At 37.6% G+C, this 24,229-nt stretch overlaps 1 protein-coding gene across 2 annotated transcripts; it reads left to right on the forward strand.

Moving 5' to 3' along the window:
• The first annotated feature begins 3,941 nt into the window (after positions 1–3,941).
• LOC113420048 (interleukin-8-like) lies at positions 3,942–6,757 on the forward strand. 2 transcript variants are annotated; one of them, XM_026679804.2, is made up of 4 exons: positions 3,942–4,080; positions 4,868–5,003; positions 5,322–5,405; positions 5,900–6,757. In XM_026679804.2, the coding sequence occupies exons 1-4, from the start codon at positions 4,017–4,019 to the stop codon at positions 5,928–5,930; spliced, it is 315 nt and encodes a 104-aa protein (XP_026535589.1). In that variant the 5' UTR covers positions 3,942–4,016; the 3' UTR covers positions 5,931–6,757. The 2 variants fall into 2 exon arrangements, with proteins under 2 accessions (XP_026535589.1, XP_087803962.1); XM_087947836.1 differs by lacking the exon at positions 5,900–6,757 and having other exon boundaries at positions 3,961–4,080; positions 5,322–5,409.
• Positions 6,758–24,229: the final 17,472 nt, after the last annotated feature.

The following is a 24,229-nucleotide window of genomic DNA, read 5'->3' on the forward strand; positions in this document are numbered from 1 at the left end:
TTTTTCTTCACCTTGAAGCATGTGATCATCCTTTTCACTTTGGAGCTTCAAGCCATGTTGTCCTCCTATCCACCATTAAACCTTCCAAACAGCCTCCATGTTTCCAGTGTCTTTTTCCCCACTTGGAACTGAACCCAGAAGGATTTTTCTTCCCTTCTCCAATATGACAGTCTCAGCTGGAAGAGAAGTAGACAAATTCCTTTCCTCTATGAAGGAATCTATTTTCTCTACAAAGATAGAGGAAAACTGGATGGATTGATTATAGTTAACCTTTGCTTGCATTCTGACTCAAAGATAGACATATTCTGGAAACTGAATTTATTACATTTCATTAAATAACAATTGACAAGAGAGGACCTTAAGAAACAGATAGATTTTTGACCCAGAACAATCTGTTTATAATTTTGGTATGATCCGGGATAGTTAATGGTAAATTTTCTATGAGTGGATTAAAATAACAATTTGTTAGAGTGATTTGAAACTTCAATTTTGTTCTGTTTTACTATTATTGTTTTTCCTGCTAACTATTTTGTCACCAATATAACATATAGAAGGCAATTCAACAGGTTACTAAGAGATTTAGTAGTTTAAAAATAGAGATGGCTGCTTTGCAAGGGATTGAAAGTAATTGTAGTAATATATTAATCACTGTTCAATTATAAAGCATAATATGTGAATAAGGTGGAGTCTTTTTGATGTGCCTTTTTTAATGTTCTGACTGTTTTGTGTTTTATGCTTTTTTTTTCTTTTATGTCTTTTTGGATTTTTCCTGAGTTTTGTATTTTAAATTTATCCTGAATAAAATAAAATATTTAAAAAATAATTTTATTTATTTTTCAAATTTATATAGCCAAAGAAAACAAGTGACTCTGGGTGGCATACAACAAAGCCAAAAAATAATAATGAATAACAACAACAATGATAATAATTAAAAGCATTAAAACTATAAAAGCAATTAAAATGAAATAACAGGTAAAAGGATGTTAATGGCACGACCATTTGTTTGTTCACAACAAACAATATGACAAAATAAAACATATAACATGTCTCTTAGATTATTACATATTAGCAGAGCCAAACAAAATGTAAATTATTTATTATTTTATTGTGAATTTATGATAGTACTCTATTTTCAGGCATCCCAATTAATCTCTTTTCATTGCTTCGCCACCTGGATATCTTGCTTGGCTATATTCACTATAGTTTTCTCTCTTATCTTTACCTGAAATTGTATTCCCCAACTTATATTGAACTTTTCAAAAGAAGGACAGCCATTTTGATATCTTTCCCTTTTCATCAAAATTTCTACAAACCTCATCTCATCCCTGTTCTGCATTCCCTCAGTCCTGAATACTCATCCTTTACTTCTTGTATTGTTAAACCCACTTTGTTTTAGCATGAAGCACACATTAACAGATAAACATCTGTTAATGTCAGAAACATTTTTAATTTCAAACAATAGTTATGGAAAAACTGAGCCTGAGAATTTATGACAATGACTTGCAAAAACATTGCAGAGGAAGAAAAAAAAATCAAGTTGGTAGCCAGGGCTGTGAAATCATGTTGCCATCTTGATTGGCATAACAGATAGAAAGCATTTGTGAAACAAGAAAGAAAAATCTGATTAAACATGGACTAGAAATTATTCTAAAATATAATTTTGTTGAGGTTGTGATTTACCATTCCTATATCTTTCAGTGAATAACAAACCTTTTCTAGAAATGAGATGTTTTTTCAGTCAACTTGATTGAAGTTTAATTGTTCTGACTTATATACCACCATGAATCAAAACTCTCACTGGGTGAAATATTACATACATAGTAGATAAAACAAACTGATCTGTCCAAACTTCAGTGATATTTTAGGCACTACTCTTTCAACAATCCCCATTATTAGAATAGTTTGGATATTTTCTGTCTTGTTTATTTGAAGAAATTAGGCCCCTACCACCTGATGAGATTGGTCCTTCTACTTTCTAACTCAGAGGCATTTATGAGGGAGGCAATCAGAATCTTGCTGTCATTTTTATTGGTCACAAGGAATATATTTCTAAAGAAGGGGACACAAGCCTTTAGTCACAAAGTTATGACCACCATCTTGTCTTTTCGACCCTCTGTTCATGACTTAGCTAGTTATTAAAGCACATAAGAAATGTTGTCTTCCTGACTAACTAGTAAAGGTAATAATTACTCTTCTGAGAATGAAGGGACATTCCTTCTCATTTTCTCAATCATACAATTACTTCCTTCAATTGTATGATTGAACAAGACCAGGAAAAAAAGAAAACAGTTTAAAATAAAAACTAAATTAAGTTTGTACTACCATAAAGTAAATCTCCACATATTTAAATGTGTTTCTATTATGTCACATTTTAAAACATCAGTGGCAAACTTTGAGAATCATAATTTGTGAATTCTTGTGTAGAAAGTAAGAGGAATCCAACTTTATTGATTCTTGGCAATATCTCAGTGAAATTCAGAGTTACTATGCTTGCATCCTTACACAGAAAAAAAATCATTGGTTGACGAGAGTTATTTTTTAGCAAGATGTATGTGTTAATGGAACAAATCAAAATAGAATGAGAATTTATGCACAGACACAGAGTCTCACAACAAAACATTGGGTTTAGAATTATGCTAATGTCAACTTTTTCTTCTTTCATGTTTTATTTCCTTTATTGCCAAATACAAAATACTACATTTTACCTCCTGAAATTTTGCCAGGTTTTGTGGGAGAACTGTATTTTGGCAACCACATGAATGAACTAGCAAATGATCAGTAGCCTAGGATCACTGGTTAGGAACCATTGTGCCCCAAATTACTCACAATCTGATCCCTAGCATTATACATTTTTTAAATTAGTAGAACTAGTTGTTAATTAAGTGCATAAAACAAAAATCTGTTGAATTCTTCCAATCCATTCCTTAAGTATGTATTCTGTAACAGATTACATCTGAATTGTGAAATGTTATAGGAATATGATACCTAAGCATATTAATAACTCATCATAATTTTAATAGAAATATTGGATGTCTTATATACATATAAAAGTCTAGGTTAAAGGGATTGATTTTATATTTTGAAATAAAGTTTAAGGAATTATTGTCTCAATGACATGAATTAAATGACACTATCTCATTTGATTCTTAGAAAATGCAGTGCTAAAAGAGATGTGTGGGTTAATAGTTTGTATGTCTAGTGGAGAAATATGTTCCTCCATTCAGCAATTTTAATTCTTATATTTTTTATTATTTTTATATTTTTATTTATTCATTTATTAAAATAATATGCTGCCCATCTCCCTGATAAGGTGACTCTGGGCTTGCTTATAGATCATAAAAATATATGTAGAATAGAATAGAACAGAACAGAACAGAACAGAATAGAACAGAACAGAATAGAATAGAATTGGCCAAGTGTGATTGGACACACAAGGGATTTGTCTTGGTCCAAATGCTCTCAGTGTACACAGAAGAAAAGATACATTCGTCAAGAGTCAAGAATCATAAGGTACAATATAGACAAAGAATTTAAAATTTTAAACTATGCAAATTAAATATTTAAAACTATATAAAAACCCAGAACCAAACAATTATATTTGAAATATGGGTATAGAAGACTCAACTGATTCTTGTATATAGCAAATCTTATGATACAAGCTTTCCATGTGCTGAAAGAGATGCATTGCTCTTCAGGTAATGCACTTCTTAAAAAATGTAAACATACTGATTCTGAAAAGCAGAAGAATTCAAAGTTAAAAATTGCTTGAATACACTTTTGTGGAAGTAAATGAATCAGTATAGGCTGTCATTATTGTAGTCGGAAACAGTTGCTTCCAGATTTCCTAATGACTCATTTTAAGATAGCGCCTTACAAGCCTTGGGAATTTCCTCTGACAAGGTCCTTAAGTATATAAGCCATAGAAGTGGTGGAGCTCAGTCAAGCACAGGCTTTCTTGAGCAAACACTCTTCTGCTGTCCAGGATCCCAGCCAAGAAAACTATTCCATCTCTTATCATGGATTCCAAGGCTGTGGTTGCATTTTTGGCTCTTCTCTTGGTCTCTGCAACACTGACAAAAGGTAGGCAAAGTTTGTATGATTTGTATGAGATGCTAAACTATTTTCAGGGGAAGATAAGCTTACTGTTGTCAGGAATATAATAATTGCTTGTAACGGAAAAATCATTTTCAGCAAAAAGCTGTTATTTAATAATTAAATGCTAAACAGATTCTCAAAGGTCTTTAGACTTCAAAAGAAAAATGTACTTTTGTACTTTTTCTTCTCTTTCTAAGTAAAACTAATTAATGCAACATGCATAAATTTATTTAAAAGGACAGATCCTTCAGAAGTTGTTACTAATAAATGACACTTCTAGATCCTACAGTAATCTACCTTTGAGTACTAGATCCTAGGAAATATTAATGGGGAATAGTTGTATTTAACACAATTTTTTAATGATTTGGATGGTTGTTACAATGCAAGCAAAATATTTAATTAGCGATAGATCTATAGTCTCAACTAATAATACAATAGCTATGTAAATATTTTTACTGTAATCTGTAAGTCAAAATGTTATTCTTTTTTTACAGATACAGATTTGAGAGATAATAGATAAGAGAGCATTGATAGGAATAATTAACTTTTACAAACATTAACATTTGTAATTTTATTTTTAAAAATAAAATAAATATAAAGAAAAAAAGGAATAATTAACTTAACGAGTTTAGGGATAATTGAGATGATTTTCATAAATGGAACTGAATCGGGTTAAAGGAAAGCATATCCCAACAACAAGCCTTTGGGAAAGAGATTTAATATATATGATAAAGAGAGCTTAATTATTTTGTACATTTTGGCTTTTTAATAGGAGCTTCAGTGGCCCGGGTAGGGCTTGAACTTCGGTGTCAATGTATAGAAACCTATTCTAATCCCAACCTCCGTGGACACATTGCAAGTGTCAACTTGATCAATAGTGGGCCACATTGTAGTAACATTCAGGTTATGTAAGTATACTTTTGCTATTTCATATTTGTCACTGGCTTTAAGGCATGATCTATCATGAAGCCCTGCTGCCCAACTGCCCCATGCAAAGCTTGTGCACAGATCTTCTGGATTTTCCCACATGGACTGTATAGCATCACTAGATGCTAGTGGCACTAGAAATTCTTTGCTCTTGTGTATTAAAACCAAATGGTTGGTGTGATTTGTATGATTGGAAAATCATACAAGTCCTGTAGATTAAACTAATAAACAGACAATCAGAAAGACAGTAACCTTCTGCAAACTCAGTGCTTGATTGTCATGATTTTCATTTGTTGCAGTGCAACTCTTAAGGATGGCAGACAAGTGTGCTTGGACCCCACTGCACTCTGGGTGAAAAAAGTCATCACAAAACTTCTGGAAAAGTAAGTACTTATTTTCTTCTTCTTTTTTTTTTAAACCTTACAGTACAACTTTTCCGTATTTGTTTATTCAAAAGAAGTCTTATCAAAGAGACTACTTGGAACATAGATCATAGGATTTGAAGGGACCTCAGAGATCTTCCAGGCCAATCTCCTATTCAACCAGGAGAACCTATACCATTCTGGACAAATGGCTGTTCAATCTTTTCTTAAAAGCCTCCAGTGATGGGGCACACAAAACTTCTGGAGGCAAGTTGTTCCACTGATTGATCTCAAGTCAGGAAATTTCTCCTTAGTTCATTGAACTGGCCAGAGATAAGCCTCACTGTTAGACAAATAAAACAATGATTCTGGAATTGGACATACCTAGTAGACATTGGCAGGACTGCATATCAGTATTTTATTCTGGAAATTTATTCTGGACAGTATTTTATTCTGTCTCAATCTAAACAACTCTTCATTTTTTCTTATTTTTTCTTACATTTCTTTTACTCCAGGGCTAAGAGCAATGCGGAAGCACAGTCATAAGAAAAGCTTCAAGTTATCTCAATGTTGGCATCCTTAAAAGAAGCTGAGCCATTTCCAACAAACCTACATTTTAAGAAGAATCTTTTATATTAACAATTGTGAAAAATTATTTATTATATAATTTCATTAAGAGAAAATCATTAGAAATGCATCTATCATATGCATAGAGGAAATGCAAAGATAAGATGGGGAGTAAATCTTATCTGGAAAACAAAAGACATTACTAAATGCAGTTAAAATGGAAGTCCCCTGGTGGTTGCATAAGGTTGCCATGATTGTAAAACAAATTGGCAATAGTTTCTGTTGCCCTTGGGCACAGAGCAACCAATAGATTTGCATAAGTATGGATGAGTCAAAGCCAGCCTTGGGCTGTTTACTGTGAGAATCGTGTTAGAGTGCCAGTCTAAAGAGGTCCAGGTTGAAAACCTAGTTTGGCCATGAAATTCCTCAGATGTCTTCATCTAGTCACCTTATTGGATTGTTGGGAGGCCAAGGTGCAGAGAATCTTATATCTTGTGTTGAGCATCGATGGAAACCCAGTATATTCACAAATGTGCATTATTCTCAGAGTGTTTCTACCTTATTATTTATTAATATAAGCATATGTGAAGTATTATTTATTATACTAGAAAATGTTTGTGTCTGAGCATTTTAAAATTATAATGTTTATGTTGAGGGAACCAGATATTTGAAAGAATTGTGAATTTTTATGTGAAAAACTCTTTACCCAGAAGAGGCACGTGGAACTTTCAAATCCATAGGATGATCATTTAAGTTTTATTTATATATTTATTAAACAATTGCTGAATACTGTCAAAATATTTTTGTACAACCAATGTGCAATTAATTAAATTATTTTAATGATGAAATACTTATTTTAGTTTTGTCTTTTAAAAATATAATACTTTAAACAGTTGATGACAACTCCCTTTAGTTTTGTATCCTGTGCTCATTGATAAGTAGGATAGCAGTATAGTATCTTTTCTTTCTCTTTCTTCACAAATATTCACATGAACATATTTTATTGTAGTGCTTTGGCTTCTTAGCAAGTGAAATACTTGAACGTTGAGCCCATTTATAATTGAAGGTGGGATTTCTCTTTTTCTCTATCCCTTCCCATCTTGTTACAAAATTGGCTTACAACCTTCCAAAACTGATTTTTTTCCCCACCCTCCTGCTCCCTTGGGACAGAAATTTAGTTTACACACACAAAAACCCTCATATATGTTATGAGCTTCCAAAACATAATTTAAAAATCTTCAATTTATAGTGACATGATATATATTCTCTTACTTATATGGAAAAATTAGAATAGGAAAGAATAAAACTTCTGAAACACATACACATACAAATAAAATGTCTGATTCCTGGCTAAACACATTGACCTATTTCTACAGAACAAAACAGTTATTCTCCCTCCTTATTAAATAAAACTTTATTGTGATCATTCACCAGCACAAGGGGAATTAGTATTGAAATATCAAAAACTAAATTGGCGATATCAATTAATTAGGAAAGATAGATACAAGCAAAGAATTTTGGCTAAAAGACATTAATTCAAAAAATGATAAGATGCTTGTTCAGACTACACAGGTGACAAAAGAAAAAAGGTTAAATTTAGCAATCTGGGTAGCATAAACTTTGATATAGTAATATACATCTAAAAATGAATATTGGTAGATAAAACAATAAATTATCTAAAAGGCAAAGTTCTCTTTCAGACCCCTCCAAACCTGACAGGAATACATAGTAGTACAATAGCTAACACAACATGTTCTGTACTCACTAAAGCATAAAAGAATAAATTAAAATGTAATCCATGCTTAATGTTAAACCTGGGCCATTTATGGCTATCTATACTTAGGCAGGTTCAATTGCCTTAATTATTCTTGGCCTAATTTTGCATTCCTACTTATCTACTCATATTTGCATGCTTTCAAACTGCTAGGTTAGCAAGAGCTAGGCTGAGGATGGGAGCTTACCCCATGGTGTGACACTTGGGGCTCAAACCTGCTGAGCCATTGCACTGCCCCAAATGGACTTCAGTGGGAAGGTGCCATGAATGCTTCATGATGTTATGCTGGCCACATGACCACAGAAACTTCTTCAGACAGCATTGGCTCAATGAATCTTGAAACGGAGATGAGCATTGCCCACTATAGTTGGCAACGACTAGCAGAGTAAAATCTGCAGGGATTACTTTTATCTTAAATTCTGCATGCTGCCATGCAAATCCTGACAACCTTGTATGTTTCAGGGTTGATGTCAAAATGGAGAAATGGTTATACTGATGAATCCTGTTCTACTGGTCAGGGATGAAGTAATTAGAGCACTTTGAGGTTCTCTATAAAGCTGACAATATAGGCAAATATAGTTTCAACCTGTCCTGAGTCATATCTGTAATACACATGGTATCTTTTTTAATCTTCTGGTCAAAAGTGCTGAAGGGAAAGCATTATATTGGGCTAAAGTGAAGGCACTTCTCTGATTTAGGATATTAAGCTATGTAATATACACAGCTGCTGCCAGACTAAATTTCAGGTTATCTATCATGAGAAACTGAATGGTATTACCAGCATCCATTTGAGGAAGTTGATTAATTTATTTTATTTTTATTTATTTGATTTGCCAATTGTTTACAAGATAATAAGTATAAGTGTATACATAGTTGTGAATACATGAAATGGGTACATATAAGAAAAATAAAAGAAGAATAAGAGAAACAATAGGACAGGGACGGAAGGCACGTTGGTGCGCTTATGCACGCCCCCTACAGACCTCTTAGGAAAGGGGTGAGGTCAATAGTAGACAGTCTAAGGTTAAAGTTTTTGGGGTTTGGGGAAGAAACTACAGAGTCGGGTAGAGCAGGGGTCCCCAACCGCCGGTCCGCGGACCGTACCGGGCGCGGAACAAGCCTTATCGGGCCGCTGGTTGCTGGGCGCCGCCATCTTTTTGGTAAAAAAGCAATTTTTGTCAAAAAAGATGGCGGCGCCAGCGTCGGTGAGCTTTTCGGGTAGAAAGCCATTTCTACCCGAAAAAGCTCACCAGAACGCTAGCGCCGTAATTTTTGACGAAAATCACTTCGATGACGTCACCGGAAGTGATTTTCGTCAAAAAGATGGCGGCGCCAGCTGACGCCGGAACCGGGCGCGGCGCCAGCTGACGCCGGAACCGGGCCGCAGCGTCGAAAAGGTTGGGGATCCCTGGGGTAGAGTATTCCAGACATTGACCACTCTATTGCTGAAGTCATATTTCCTGCAATCAGTTTAAGTCTGCAATCAGTTTAAGTCAGTTTAAGATTAAGTCTGGCCCTTGTTGCTCATAACCCAAACTATAAATAAATGGGAGAAAGTCTTATGAGAAAAAGCTTGTTGTAAACAATTATTTCCACCCACTTTGAAATCTGTATTCTAATGTTACTGGAACTAAGCATATTTATAGGGGAAAGTGTCAGCTTCAGCCAGTAAATACAACTTGCTCTATTCTAGTCCCTACTCTTACCATTCCAGCTTCCATGCCTAGTAGAGCACTGGAGACACAGCAAGGAACTTGGGAGATTGCTATTAAAACTTTCAATTGAACAAGTTCCAGTGCTGTAAGACTGAAAGGGAATGGGATACCCTGAGCTGGAGGCTTGGTCTCAAAGAGCTTAATGGCTGCAGGTACATACTAATGCTTTATGGAATTATGAAATCTTAAAATAACTGCTATGCTCCTATGTGCATTTTGTGAAGCATAGTTAGCATTAGCCCTTTTATTTGAATTAGCCTAGAAGATTACCCACAGGTATCAGAAAAATTCATATTAGCAATAGCACTTAAATTTATAAACCATTTCATGGTGTTTTACAGCTCTCTTTAAGCAGTTTATAGAGACAGCCCCCAACAATTTGGGTCCTTATTTTATCAACCTCAGAAGGATGGAAGGCTGAGTCAATCTTGAGCTAGTGAGAATTGAATCTCTGGCAGTCAGAAGAATTAGCCTGCAATGCTACATTCTAACCACTGTGCCACCACTGAATTGTTGTTAATAGTTCAGGAGTGCTTTTTGGACTGATTTGTGAATGCCATTATTTTAGTTTTAAATTTTCAGCTGACTCTCTTTATGATTGAGGTTTTTCATTGGAGGCTTTCAAGAAAATATTGTACAATCATTTGTCCAGGATGGTGTAAGGATCCCTGCCTTTGAGCAGAGCGTTGGACTTGAAAACTTCTAAGGTCCCTTCTATACCTATGATTCCACGATTCTACAATGATGTTCAAAGTACTCTTGAGTCCAATGGGTGTCCTTAAGAGATTACTGCATCATCTGCATATAGCAGCACAATAACATGCCTCTCTTTTACCTTGGAAGATAGAAGTTTGGGTTCTTCAGACAATCTTGCACACCATTTTTATAAAAATTAAATAAAAGAGGTGATCAATATGCAATTGTGTTTTACACCTAGGTAATTGGTAATTGTTCCTTCTTCACTTAATGCATGAATAAGAAACAATACTCAATGCCTAATAATGGTATTATACATCTTGCTCCATATCTTAATCCAAGATACAGAAATGCCAACCAGTTAATGTTGAGGCTATAGAGAAATATTAATCCCTCTTCTTTTCATCCTTCATCCAGCAGCTTCTTTTTCTAGTAGTAAAAGATCATAACTTTTACCTTTCCAAATGGGGGAAATCGTTTTGCGTCTTTGTGGCAAAACCTAGTCTTACCCATTGGAGAGTCGGTATTTATACTCAATCTCAGAATTAAAGATGTTCATTTTGTAATGGGATTGCTTATTTTATACAGTGAAAGAGAACATTCTTTTAAAACTTTCCCTATTGCCAGATTAAAGTAAGCCTGTCCTATGTATAATATATTATATTCAGTACAAAAATCTGTTTTGTTGTCTCTGCTTTAACAGAATAACAGAGTTGTCCAAGCCTCTGATCAAGCAGGAGACTTTATACTGTGTTTCTCACAAAATAAGGCCAGGCCTTATTTTTTTTTGACCCCCGAAAAAACGGCTAGGCTGTCTTTTCGGGGGTGACCTAATTTCCCCCCCTTGCATCCTCGGGTGGGCAGGTGGCGACAGCTTGGATGTTCAGGAGACCTTCCGCCACCGTCGCTTTCCCTTCTCCCTTGCTGCCACGGCGTTAGAGCAACACTGCAGCATTTGGCACAGCCACGTGCAGCCAGTCAGGGTTCTTCCCTGCAACTGGAGCCCTGAGGAGACACTTGGCTTCATGCGCTCCTGTCGCCGCCTTCCCTTTGCCTTCGAAGGTAAAGCAAATTATTTTAAAAATGACACCCTACTACAACAAAGCCTCCCCTGCCCAAGAGGGCAGCCCAACCCTATGTGGGGAGGTGAATCTCCCAGGGCCGCAGTGCAGGATCGGCCCACCTTGGGAGAAGCGCCCAGCCATCATCCCTGCCTGGCGCTGGGCAGAGCGCAAAGAGCTTCGCCTGGGGCGCCCAGTGCAGCTGACAGGCGGGCCCTCCTTCCTGGTGGCAGACCTCTCACCAAGGCAGCGAGCGCCTCCCTGCCGGGCCCTCCGCTCATCCCGCCAGGGCCGCGCCAGAGCCGTGCGGGCTGGGCAGAGCCCAGGAAAGCGAGCCGCGGGTGCAGCCTGTCAGCTGCGCTGGGCGCCCCAGGTGAAGCTCTTTGCACTCTGCCCAGCGCCAGGCAGGGATGGCGGCTGGGCGCTTCTCCCAAGGTGGGCCGATCTTGCGCTGCAGCCCCGGGGGATTCGCCTCCCCACGTGGGGTTGGGCTGCCCTCTCGGGCAGGGAGGCTTTGTTGTAGTAGGGTGTCATTTTTAAATAATTCGCTTTACCTTCAAAGGCAAGGGAAGACGGCGACAGGAGCGCCTGAAGCTGTGTCTCTTCAGGGCTCCGGTTGCAGGGAGGAGCCCTGACTGGCCGCACGTGGCTGTGCCAAATGCCATGACGTTGCTGTAATGCCGTGGCAGCAAGGGAGAAGGGAAAGCAACCGTGGTGGTCTCCCAATATGAAGTGACCCACCAACGCAGGTAGCACCATATCCGGGCATGCAACAAAAGTACTTCCTAATGACAAGCCCCCCCGCCATTCCCCCCCATTTCGCATGTTTAATATGGGCCTTAATTTGGGGGGAGGGGCTTAATTTGGTTTTATGCCAATAAAACATGGTGGGGCTTCCTATTGGTGGAGGCTGTATTGTTGGAGAAACACAGTACTATTTTAGACAAGTGGTTCTCCAGTGCCTTCTTAAAAGCCTCCAGTGTTGAGGCATTCACAGCTTCTGAAGGCTAGCTGTTCCACTGGATGATTGCTTTTACAGACATGAAATTTCTCCTTACTTCTAGGTTGCTTCTCTCTTTGTTCAGTTTCCAACTCCCAGTTTAATGTATTTGCAATGCATGTAAATGAAAGACATGGATTTTAATTTTAAGAGACTAAAGTTCAGTCTTCTTGCATACCAACATTTGCAAGTTTAGAATATTAATTTGTTAGCCTGTTAATTGTCCTTGTACCCTTTTTGGTTTTTAGGTTTAGATCTTTCAGAGATGAAACAAGAACAACAGCAATCCTCCACCTCATGCATGTTTGAGGATACCCCACAAAAGACCAAAAGTTCAAAAAGGTTCAATAGGTTTTTCCTGTACAGAAATTTATCATATATTCCTTGTGTTAGATAGTGGGTTGATTGATTGATGAGGTAGGATGAGTTGAATAGTGAATACAGCTCTTAATTAGCAGTCTGGTACAAAAGAAGTTTGCTTCCCAGCAGCTCCCTCTTTTAAAGGGAGCTGTCCAGACAGTTCAGCCACTGGCGTTCCTTGAATTTCCCACCAGGAAATTGGACAAATGAATGAGACTTTTCTCCCTTTTTAATATATTTAACACCCCCTCCCCTCCTGGAAGGAGTGTTAACCAATCATAGGGCTTAATTTACATAGTCACTCCGGTAGGCGGGTCTATGGAGGGTGCGACTGGACCTGTGCAGCCCATTTGTTTCAATGGTGGCAGCCTGGACAGTCAGGTCTGCTGCTGCTCCAAAGTCAGCTGATGGAATCACCTGGAACTCATCCTGGGCCGTAGCCAACTCTGCCGGGACCAGGTCCCTGGGAACTCCTCACTGGATTTTTGGTTCTTCAGGTGAGTGTGTGCATTCATGGTTTGGGTTTGAGTTTGGTGTAGGTGTGTTTCTATTTTGATTTTCTGAGCTTTCTGAGTTTCCTGACTTTGTGGTAGGGCCTGCAGTTGTTAGGGCCTGTTCTTTTTCTTTCTCTTTTAGGATGGAGTGTCCTAAGCATCCCTGGAGTGGTCAATGTGCCTTCTCCAAATCATACCATCGTCTAATTTTACTCTGTATGATCGGTGACCTGTTATGTTGATTATTTCTGCCAGAACCCAGGTTGTTTTTGAGGTTTTCTTGTCCAATTCCCTGCTCAAACAGGAGACCTTATACCCATGATGGTGAACCTATGGCACACAGGGAGCCCCCCTCTCTGGGCACACAAGCCATTGTCCCAGCTCAGCTCTGCCACACATGCACACGTGCGCCTCCCTCTGGCCAGCTGATCTTCAAGTCTCTGCACGGGGGCAGGGCACACATGCGGGGGGTTGTGTGCAGGGTTGCACGTGAATGTACAGCAGGAATGGGGTGCATGGCATGTGTGTGCATTGCATTTGGGGAGTGCATGTGTGCACTTTGGGCACTTGGTGCCAAAAAGGTTAGCCATCATTGCTTTATACCATTTCAGGCAAATGGCTGTCCAATCTCTTTATAAAGCCCCAATTGGTGGAGTACCCACAACTTTTGAAGGCAAGCTATTCCTCTGGTTGATAGTTCTCACTGTCAGGAAGTTTCTCCTTACTTCAAGGTTCCTTCTCTCTTTGGTTAGTTTTCAGCCATTGCCTTTTATCTTGCCTTCTCGTGCTTTGGAAAACAAATTGAACCCTTCTAGGCAGCCTAGAATGCTAGTTCATTCTGTTCAGTGTTTTTGCCCCTATAAAGCATGCAAAAACAATGATATTGTCACAATGTTTAAATATTTATAAGAACATTTTCAACTAAATGGTGAAATTATTTTCTACTATATTGATGAAAATTGAACAGGTAGAATGCTCTGTATAACCATTTCAGGGATGGGGGCACTGTGGGTGGGAGCATTTTGCAACAGATATGCTTACACCTTTTCATGTTGATGGAATTTACAAATATAACCCAGAAGAGTTTCCTTCTCCCTAGAGTTTTAGATATGGATTTATATTTATAAATGTCTGGAACTTTTATTTATTTATTTATTTATTTATTTATTTATTTATTTATTTATTTATTTATTTATTTATTTATTTATTTATTTATTTATTTTATTTTATTTTATTTTATTTTATTTTATTTTATTTTATTTTATTTTATTTTATTTTATTTTATTTTATTTTATTTTATTTTATTTATTTATTTATTTATTTGATTTGCCAATTGTTTACAAGATAATAAGTATAAGTGTATACATAGTTGTGAATACATGAAATGGGTACATATAAGAAAAATAAAAGAAGAATAAGAGAAACAATAGGACAGGGACAGTAGGCACGTTGGTGCGCTTATGCACGCCCCTACAGACCTCTTAGGAAAGGGGTGAGGTCAATAGTAGACAGTCTAAGGTTAAAGTTTTTGGGGTTTGGGGAAGAAACTACAGAGTCGGGTAGAGTATTCCAGACATTGACCACTCTATTGCTGAAGTCGTATTTCCTGCAATCAAGTTTGGTGCGGTTAACTTTGAGTTTGTATCTATTGTGTGCTCTTGTGTTGTTATGGTTGAAGCTGAAGTATTCATTGACAGGTAGGACATTGCAATGTATGATTTTATATACCATGCTTAAGTCAGACCGAAGACGGCGTAATTCAAGGTTTTCTAGTTCTAGAATTTCAAGTCTGGTGGCATAAGGTATTCTACAACGAGTAGAGGAATGGAGAACTCTTCTTGTGAAATATTTCTGGACTTTCTCAATTGTGCTAATATCAGATACGTAATGTGGGTTCCAGACTGATGAACTGTATTCGAGTATTGGTCTAGCAAATGTTTTGTATGCTCTGGTTAGTAGTGTGATATTACCAGAGAAAAAGCTACGTAGGATTAGGTTAACAACTCTTAATGCCTTTTTGGCTATGTAGTTGCAGTGGGCTCTAGCACTTAGATCATTAGAGGTGAGTATTCCAAGGTCCTTTACAGAGCTTGGATCATCAACAAGATCTTGACTATTCAGCTTGTATTTTATTTTCTGACTCAAAGGCCAGTGGTTAAAGGAAACAAGATTGCCAAAAAACTTGGTGGCTGGACACCATCATAGCTGACACCAACCAGAGCATAAAACAACTGAAAAAAGCCCGAGAAAATGAGAAAACACGGACAGAGCTGGTCCATAGAATCAGACATGACATTAGACATGATTGTACCGATATCATCATCATCAACATCATCATTGCATCTCCCATCTTGATTTCCTTTTTTACATCCACTGCAGATAAAGTACTTTCTAAGCAGTCTTTTACCAGTATTACTAGACCAGATTCAAAGTAGAAGTTTTTTGCTTCATTTCTCTATGCTGCATATGAATATATTTTAATATTTTGTTGCTCTTAATGTTGTAACTATTTTTGCAGTCCATCCAAACAATTTAGATTATTGAGTGTACTAATAATCTAATCATTTAATTGCAAAATCCTGGGAGTCCTGACTGAGGCTCTAATAAAAAAAGGAACTGTGTTTCTCTTTTTGTACTGTTTATTCACTATTGTAATGTGGGAATACCAGAACATGTAAAAGGTTTTGGGTTGTTTGAAACCCAAGATTTTCTGATCATTGAATATAATCACCTTTTGCTATGAACAGCACACAGCTTAGTTCACTTATATAACATGGACAGTTATTTCTAAAAGTTTTGCTTCTCTGACAGAGCAATGGGCAAAAACACCTTGGGGAAGTTGCTATATATCATTGAGTTGCTAATGGCCAGCCATTGGATAGGAATTAGAGTAATTTAGCATTTGTCAAAGGTGCATAAATGTGAATAAATTTATTAAATGAAGAAAAGTGACTCCTTCCTCAAAAGAATGTTATTTGTGTTCTGACAAATTAAAGTTAGTTTTAAATAATTTCTTTTTCATGGTTTTTCCCCCCAAAAAACCCACTGGTTCGGCGATCCACATCAAATCACCGCTACTGGTTCGCCTGAACCAGTGTGAACTGGTTGAATACCACCTCTGATGGTATTGTGCTCTGAAAAGAGGTCTTAAAACAGCATTTAGTGTGGCTATAAAGGCCAATTCGAGAGTGGCAATCCCTTCCACACTGACGACAGATACAGTCGGTCCCCTGTCTAGTCCCCAGTTTTCACTGGTTCTGGGACTGCCTCTTTGCCTCAGCCTGCCGAATGAGTGTCTCTTCGAATTGGAGAAGGCCATGCTGCTTCTTTAGCCTCCAAGCTGAACAAGCAGAGGTCAAGGTTTCCCAGATGTTAACATCCATTCCCAAAGCCTTTAGATCCCTCTGGCAGATATCCTTATATCCCTCTAGGGTGCTTTTCCTGCACTAATTTTCCATACAGGAGGTCTTTCAGAATCCGCCCATCAGCCATCCTCATGACATGTCCAAGCAAGCATAGACATCTGCTGTTTCAATAGTATATACATGCTAGAAACCCCAGTACATTCCAAGACTGCACTATTTGGAACGTTGTCATGCCAGGTGATGCCAAGAATACATTGGAGACAGTGCATATGAAAGGTGTTCAACTTTCTCTCCTGCTGTGCTTAAAGGGTCCAAGACTTGCTGCAGTACAAGTGTGTACTCAAGACACAGGCTCTATAGACCTGAATCTTTGTATGTTCTGTCAGCTTCTTGTTAAGCCATACTCTCTTTGTAAGTCTGGAAAATGTGGTGGCCCACGTTTACTGATATTATTCTATTCAGCTCAGTGTCTAAAGACAGAATGTTGGAGATAGTTGAGCCTAGGTATACGAAGTCATGGATGGCCTCCAGTTCTTGTGCAGAGGTTGTAATACAGGGAGGTGAATCCACATCCTGACCCAGCCTGACCCTCAGGCTGATTGTTAGTCCAAAATCTTGGCAGGCCTTGCTAAAACCATAATTGTTGAAGGTCTTCGGCAGAGTGAGCAGTAACTGCAACAGCATCAGCGAAGAGAAAATCCCACAAGCATGTCAGCTGGATTTTGGACTTTGCTCTCAATCTAGAGAGACATTAAAGAGTTTTTCATCTGATTTGGTCCAGAGATAAATACTCTCTGCTGCAGTTCCAAAAGTGTATTTCAGCATGACAGCAAAAAAGATCCCAAATAGAGTTGGTGCGAGGACACAGCCCTGCTTCACTCCACTTCGAATGTCAAAGGAATCTTATGTTAAGCTATCAAAAACTACTGTACCCTTCATTTCCTCATGAAAGGACCTGATGATGTTGAGGAGCTGAGGTGGAGACCCAATCTTGGGGAGGATTTTATAAAGGCCATCCCTACTAACCAAGTCAAAAGCCTTCATAAGATTTATGAAGGCTACAAAAAGTGGCTGTCTTTGTTCCCTGCACTTCTCCTGCAACTATCTAAGGGAAAATACCATGTCAGTAGTGGACCTATTGGCTTGGAATCCGCACTGTGATTCTGGATAGACTCTCTCTGCAAGCACCTGGAGCCTTTCAGTATGAATATGGGCAAGCAGCTTCCCTACAACACTAAGAAGAGAGATGCCGCAGTAGTGGTTACCGTCACCCATCGCCTTTGTTCTTATACAGTGTGATAATATTTGCATCCTTCATGTCCTGCGGTACTCCAACTTCCCTCCAACAAAGACAGAAGATTTCATTCAGTTCAGTGGGGATGATCTCTTTGCAGCACTTCAGAACTTCAGCAGGAATGTTATCTTTCCCAGGTGCCTTGCCAGAGGCAAGGAAATCCAGGGCTCCATTTAGTTCTTCTAGAGTTGGTTCACTGTCAAGCTCCTCCAAGACAGGCAGGCACTCAATGTTATTTAATGCTTCTTCAGTTACAACATTTTCTCTGGAATATAACTCAGAGTAGGGCTGCACCCAGCGTACCATCTGCTATGCTCGGTCCTGGATGATCTCACCTGTAGCTGACTTCAGGGGGGCAGATTTCTTCTGTATTGGACTTAAGGCCTGCTTGATGCCATCATACATCGCCTCGATGTTGCCTGTGTCAGCTGCTATCTGGATCCAAGAGCAAAGCTGCAGCCAGTAATCATTAACACATCTCCTGGTGGTCTGTTGGGCTTTACTATGAGCAGCTCGCAGAACTGTAGGTTACGCTCACTGGAACAGGCTTTATATGCAATTAAAGCTCTCTTCTTTTCTTCAATGACTGGTGTCAGCTCCTCCAAATGGGCTTCAAACCAATCTGCTGTCTTTCTGGTCTCCTTACCAAATACTGACAAGGTGGTGTGGTAAATAGCATTTTTGAAATGTTCCTATCATTCAGATGCATTTGTTTCAGCTGGGCCTGGGAGAGTTTCCTTGAATGCTTGAGCAAATTCCTCCACTCTTTCCTGATTGTGGGTCCTGCTGATGTCGATTCGTGGTCTTCCTTCCTTCTTCGAGTGATGCAATCTCTTTGTTTGCCGTTTTATTCTGCTGCACACCAAGGAGTGGTCTGTATCACAATGAGCACCCTGATAGCTGCATGTGATCATAATACTGGGAAGGCTGGGGCACCTGGTGAGAATCAAGTCGAGCTGGTGCCGATGCTTCAATCTTGGATGTCTCCAGGAGACTCTATGTTGAGGCTTTGTATTAAATAATGTATTACTAATGCAAAAATCGTAGTAGCAGCAAAACTCCAGCAGGTGTTGGCCATTTTCATTCATCTTCCCAATGCCGAACTGACTTAAACAAGTGGGCCAAGAGCTATGGTCAGCTCCAAATCTGGCATTAAAGTCGCTAAGGATAAACAATGCTTTTTTCTCAGGGATTTTCGCTTTTTTTGAATTTTTTTTTATTTTAAACAACAAACATAAAAAAACACTAAACATACAACATTGCATAAAATCTTCTTTCCATTATACAGTGTGTCAGTTGGTACATATCTCTTGTGTACAATATCAACAGTCATTCCATCCTGTTTTTATGTTACAATTCATATTGTATATAACTACTATCCACTTAGTATCATATTATTACCAAATCATTATCAGACTGGATCTCATTTTTTCCAAGCAAGATTCAACTATTGTAAAGCCTAATTTATAATATCATTCATTTCCATGTAATCAAATATAGGATATCATATTATAGTAATTGCTTATGGCATATCATTACATTATTTTATCTTAGCTGTTATATTACAGTATATTTGTATTATATTATAATTGTAATTCTCTATTTTCTTGTCTAGCCATGAATAAAATAAATCCCATATTTTATAATATTCTTTTTCTTCTTGCTTTCTAATAGCAAATGTCAATCTACTCTTTTCTGCACATTCCATTGTTTTCTTTATCACTTCTTCCTCTATTGGAGCTTTTTCATTTTTCCAATTTTGTGCAAATACTATTCTAGCTGCTGTCAAAATATTAACAATCAAATATGTCAATTCTTTACTGTATCCTTCAGGCAAGATACCCAATAAATATATCTGTGGTTTCACATCTATATGCTGTTTTGTTATTTTTTCCATGTATGAATTGTAGTCTAGTATCTTTTGGATTCCACACATGTCCACCACGTATGGTAATAGGATCCAGGTATCTGATGATGTTTCCAACATTTCTCTGATTTGTTCTTGAACATCCTTGCTATTCTTGCCAGGGGTAAATGCCACCTGTAAAACATCTTATACAAATTCTCTTTATATGCTGTTGAGATTGTTATTTTATAGTTTCGAGTCCATAATTTCTGCCATTTTTCTAAATTTATCCCAAATCCAAAGTTCTTCCCCCAGACAATCATTGTTTCTTTAACTTGTTCTTTTTCTAGTTTCACCCCAAGTAGATAACCATACAATTTTTTAATTAATCTCTCATCAGTACCTATTAAAATTTCATCCAATTCAGTAAGTTCATTATAAAACCCTTCTGTTTTACTATCTTTAACATATCTAGGATGTATTTGCACATATGCATACCAATCATCGCTTTTTCTTGCCCCTCTAATTCTTGTTTTGCTTTGAGTTCACCCTTTTCATTTAATCTTTCTCCATATTTAACTATATGTTCCATTTTAAAAACAATTGGATAAGCAAAAGTTTCAATGCTTGATAACCAGACTGGTATTTTCATGTAATGTTGTTTTCTTATTTTCTCCCATACTGTCAGTAATGCATCTCAAATATGTCTTCTAAAATACCCATGTGTTTTACTTTCCTTATGCCATAAGAAAGCATGTCATCCAAGTAACAAGTCATGACCTTCCAATGTCAACAATCTAGTGTTTTTTAATACAATCCATTATTTCCCCCACATCAATGTTACTGCCTGGTAACATAATTCCCAATTGGATAAACCAAAGCCTCCCCTTATTCTAGCATCCTGTAACAATTTTAATTTAATTCTTGCCTTCTTTCCCTGTCAAATATATTTCAAGATTATTTTATTTAAATCCTCAAAATATTCTTTACCTAATTTAATTGGAATTGTCTGAAACAAATATAATATCCTTGGTAATATGTTCATCTTAATTGTCAATACCCTTCCTATTACGGATAATTGTAAGTTTTCCCATTTTTAAAAATCTGTCGCAATTTGTTGTTTTAATTTATAACAATTGTCTTCTTTTAAGATTCCACACTTTGCTGTTAGTTGTATTCCTATATATTTAACTTTTTTGTGATCTGGATATTCAATCTCTCTGTAAATTTTATCTTTTGTTTTTCAATCATATTTTTCACTAATATCATAGTTTTATCTTTATTTATTTTCAATTCTGCCACTTGCCCATATTCTTCAATCTCTTCTATTAACTTGGCTTTCAACGGTTCCTCCAATATGAAAACCAGATCATCTGCAAATGCTTGCAATTTATATTCCTCCTTTTTATTCTCATTCCCTTTATTTTGCCATTGTTTCTAATATTTCTATTTAAAACCTCCAAGGTCAGGACAAACAACAGTGGTGACAGCAGATATCCTTGTCTAGTTCCTTTTTTCATATTAATATTATCTGTCAAATCTTCATTCACCATTACTCTGGCAGATTGCTTATGATATATTGCCTCAATGGTTTTAATAAATCTTTCTCCAAAGCCCATCTGTCGCATTGTAATATCATAAACTGCCAGTTTACATTGTCAAAGGCTTTTTGTGCATCTAGAAATACCAAGGCCATTTGCTTCTCTGAATGCGTTTCATAATATTCCAATGTATTTAGGATTATTCTCATATTATCTTTGATTTGCCTCTTAGGCAGAAAGCCGTTTTGATCAGTATGTATAAAGTTATTCAAGTATCTTTTAAGTCTTTCTGCCATTATTGAGGCAAATATTTTATAATCTGCATTTAGCAAGGAAATAGGTCTATAGTTTTTAATTTGTTGTAGGTCAGTCTCCTCTTTTGGTATAAGACTGATGTAAGCCTCTGTCCAAACCTCGTTCATCACCTCAAGCATTTGAATACTTAAAGATTCTTGTAAGACTTTATAAAATTCTGCTGGTAGCCCATCCGGGCCCGGCGCCTTTCCAGGATTTTGTCTGTTTAGTGCCTCTGTCAGTTCCATCATTGTTATTTTCCCTTCAAGCATTGTTTTAATGTCCTCAGGTATTTGAGGTAACTTTGCTCCTTGCAAATATTGTTTAATTTTTTCTTCTTCCACATTTTCTTGATTGCATAGTTTCTCATAGTATTTCTGTACTATCTCCTTTTTTTCATCATTTCCATTACATACCATTCCAAAATCATCTATTAATTGAGTTATCTTTTTCTTTTCTCTTTCCTTCTTCAACTTATATGCTAGCCATCTGCCAGGTTTGTTTGCATTTTCAAAGAAGTTCTGTTTAGTACTTCTAATTTTTTGAGCTAGTTTTTCTTTTCCCATCAACCCCATTTGTGTTTAAGAATGTTCATTTGATTTTTAATGACCTTTTTTGTAGATATTTTTGAAGTTCCTTCTCAAGTTTTTTGTAGTCTTCCTCTAGTATTTGCTGTGCTTGCCTTTTTTGAATATTTCTTCTTCTTGTGCAATCTATGATCAGACCTCTGACATAGGCCTTCATGGTATCCCATAAGTTTTGCAGTGAAAAGTCCTCTTTGTTGTTTTCTTTAAAGAAAAAACCTTTTTTTCTTTTTCCATTTTTCATACAATTTTTTTTTCTTCTTTTAATATTGTATTATTTAAAGTCCATCTTGATCTTTTCCTTTGTCATTGCCATTTAATCCATACAGGATTTTGGTCTGCCCAAGTACTTTTTTCCATGGTAATTTCTTGTGTATTAGAAATTAAGTCTGTTGACATCCAGATCATGTCTATTCTTGACCATGATAGGTATCTATTGGAATAAAAAGTATATTGTCTATTCTTGGCATTTCTTTCTCTCCAGACATCCTTGATATTTAATTCCTCTGCCATTCTAAAGAAGGATTTCGGGAGTATTTTTCTATTTTTTTGTTGGATTTCTGTATTGAATAGCCCAATTTCATATCTACTGTTGCATTAAAGTCTCCCATAATACATAAATTATCATAGTCCAGTTCTACAATTTTCCTTGTGTTTTCTATAGAATTCTTGTTTTTCATTAGGTGTGTAAATTGCTACTAAAAGAATCTTTAACATTATTCTCCATTATTTCCACCATTAATATTCTTCCTTCCTCGTCTGCAAAGATTAATTCAGCTTTAATTGTATTCTTAATATAGAGAACAACTCCTCTTTTTTTTTGGTGCGCCAATGAAGTATATAAATTCCCAATTTTAGGATATTTCAATATTTGAAACACCCCCTGCTGCCTCTTAGCACCCCCCTTCAGCAGCTGCTTCCAAGCAGAGCCCGTCCCACCTCCTGTAATCCCCAACATTGCTTCACACAAACTTCTAGGCCTTGGCCCACCAAGCAAAACCTCCTGACACTCAGCTCCACCAAGAACACTCAACATGCTGAAAGGTCCGTCCTACATAATTCCTGCAACACAACTATGAGGCGGCGCATGTGCTTTTACCTTGCTTCCTTGGGAAGACCTTTCTCGCAGCTGGCTTGACCCAGCCCATGTGGGGACCTGTCGCAGCTCAGTGTAGGCAAGACTTCCAGGATGGGAAGGGTGAATCCCGCCTGCAGTGTTGCGCTGATCTCCTGTGCCTGCGAAAAACCTCCAGCCACTGCATGTTTTTTTCGGTGCAGCTGGACTCCTCCAGTGCCCCCCTGCTGCCTCTTAGAGCCCCCCTGAGGCATCCCGCTCACTTTGGGAATCACTGGTTTAAAGGAAAACAAAAAACAAAAAGTAGGCCTAGATGGCAGTGTTACCTTGTTTTGCTTAACTTTCCCTTCTTCTTTACAATGTAGCCAAGGTGAAAGAAGTTTCAAAAAAGTTTCTAATATATAAAATTCCCTTTCATAGAGAAAAAAAACAGAAAATCAACAAAGAAAAAAAATCAGTTTCTCCTTTAAAATATTATTAATAATTGTCTTTCAAAGATTTTTAAAGTCCAGTCCAGTAAAAAAAGCCCTTTTTAAAATAAGATGTTTCTTTAAAAAAAAACAAAAACCTTATTTAAATAGACAAAATATTTTCCTTCACCGCTATTTCATCTTCTGTCTTCAATCTTATTTCTTTTCCTTCTTAGGGTGCTCTCTTGACAAAGATAGAATTTTTAAAATCTCACCCAAAGCTGACACACATTCCCTCCTCCTCCTCCTCCTCCTCCTCCTCCTCCTCCTCCTCCTCCTCCTCCTCCTCCTCCTCCTCCTCCTCCTCCTCCTCCTCCTCCTCCTCCTCCTCCTCCTCTCTTTCCAGAGCTGTCCCAACTTTCAGCAGCTTCAATGGCCGCTTCCTCTGCAGCCAGTTTGGAAAGCTTCTCCTGGATCAATCAGGAACTTTGCGATGTCCCTGGGATCAACAGGATGCGCTCTCCTCGTTCAGGATGGTTTAGGTCCAGCTGGACCATCCAGCTGCCAGGATATCGGCATCAGTCCTGGAGCCCTGAGATCCTTTGTCCATATTGTCACAATATCAGCCCCGCCCCCCCCTCAGGGATTTTCTTAATAGTGGCAGCCAGATCATCGTAGAATTCATGTTTGGATTCTACTGAAGATTATAATGTCGGTGCATATGCATTAATAAGAGCAACCAACCCTGCTGATGAATGGAACTGCAAGG

This window comes from Notechis scutatus, chromosome Z (genome assembly GCF_049901735.1).
Source record: "Notechis scutatus isolate UNSWTSFEM ecotype Mainland chromosome Z, rNotScu1.2, whole genome shotgun sequence".
Taxonomy (NCBI): Eukaryota; Metazoa; Chordata; class Lepidosauria; order Squamata; family Elapidae; genus Notechis; species Notechis scutatus.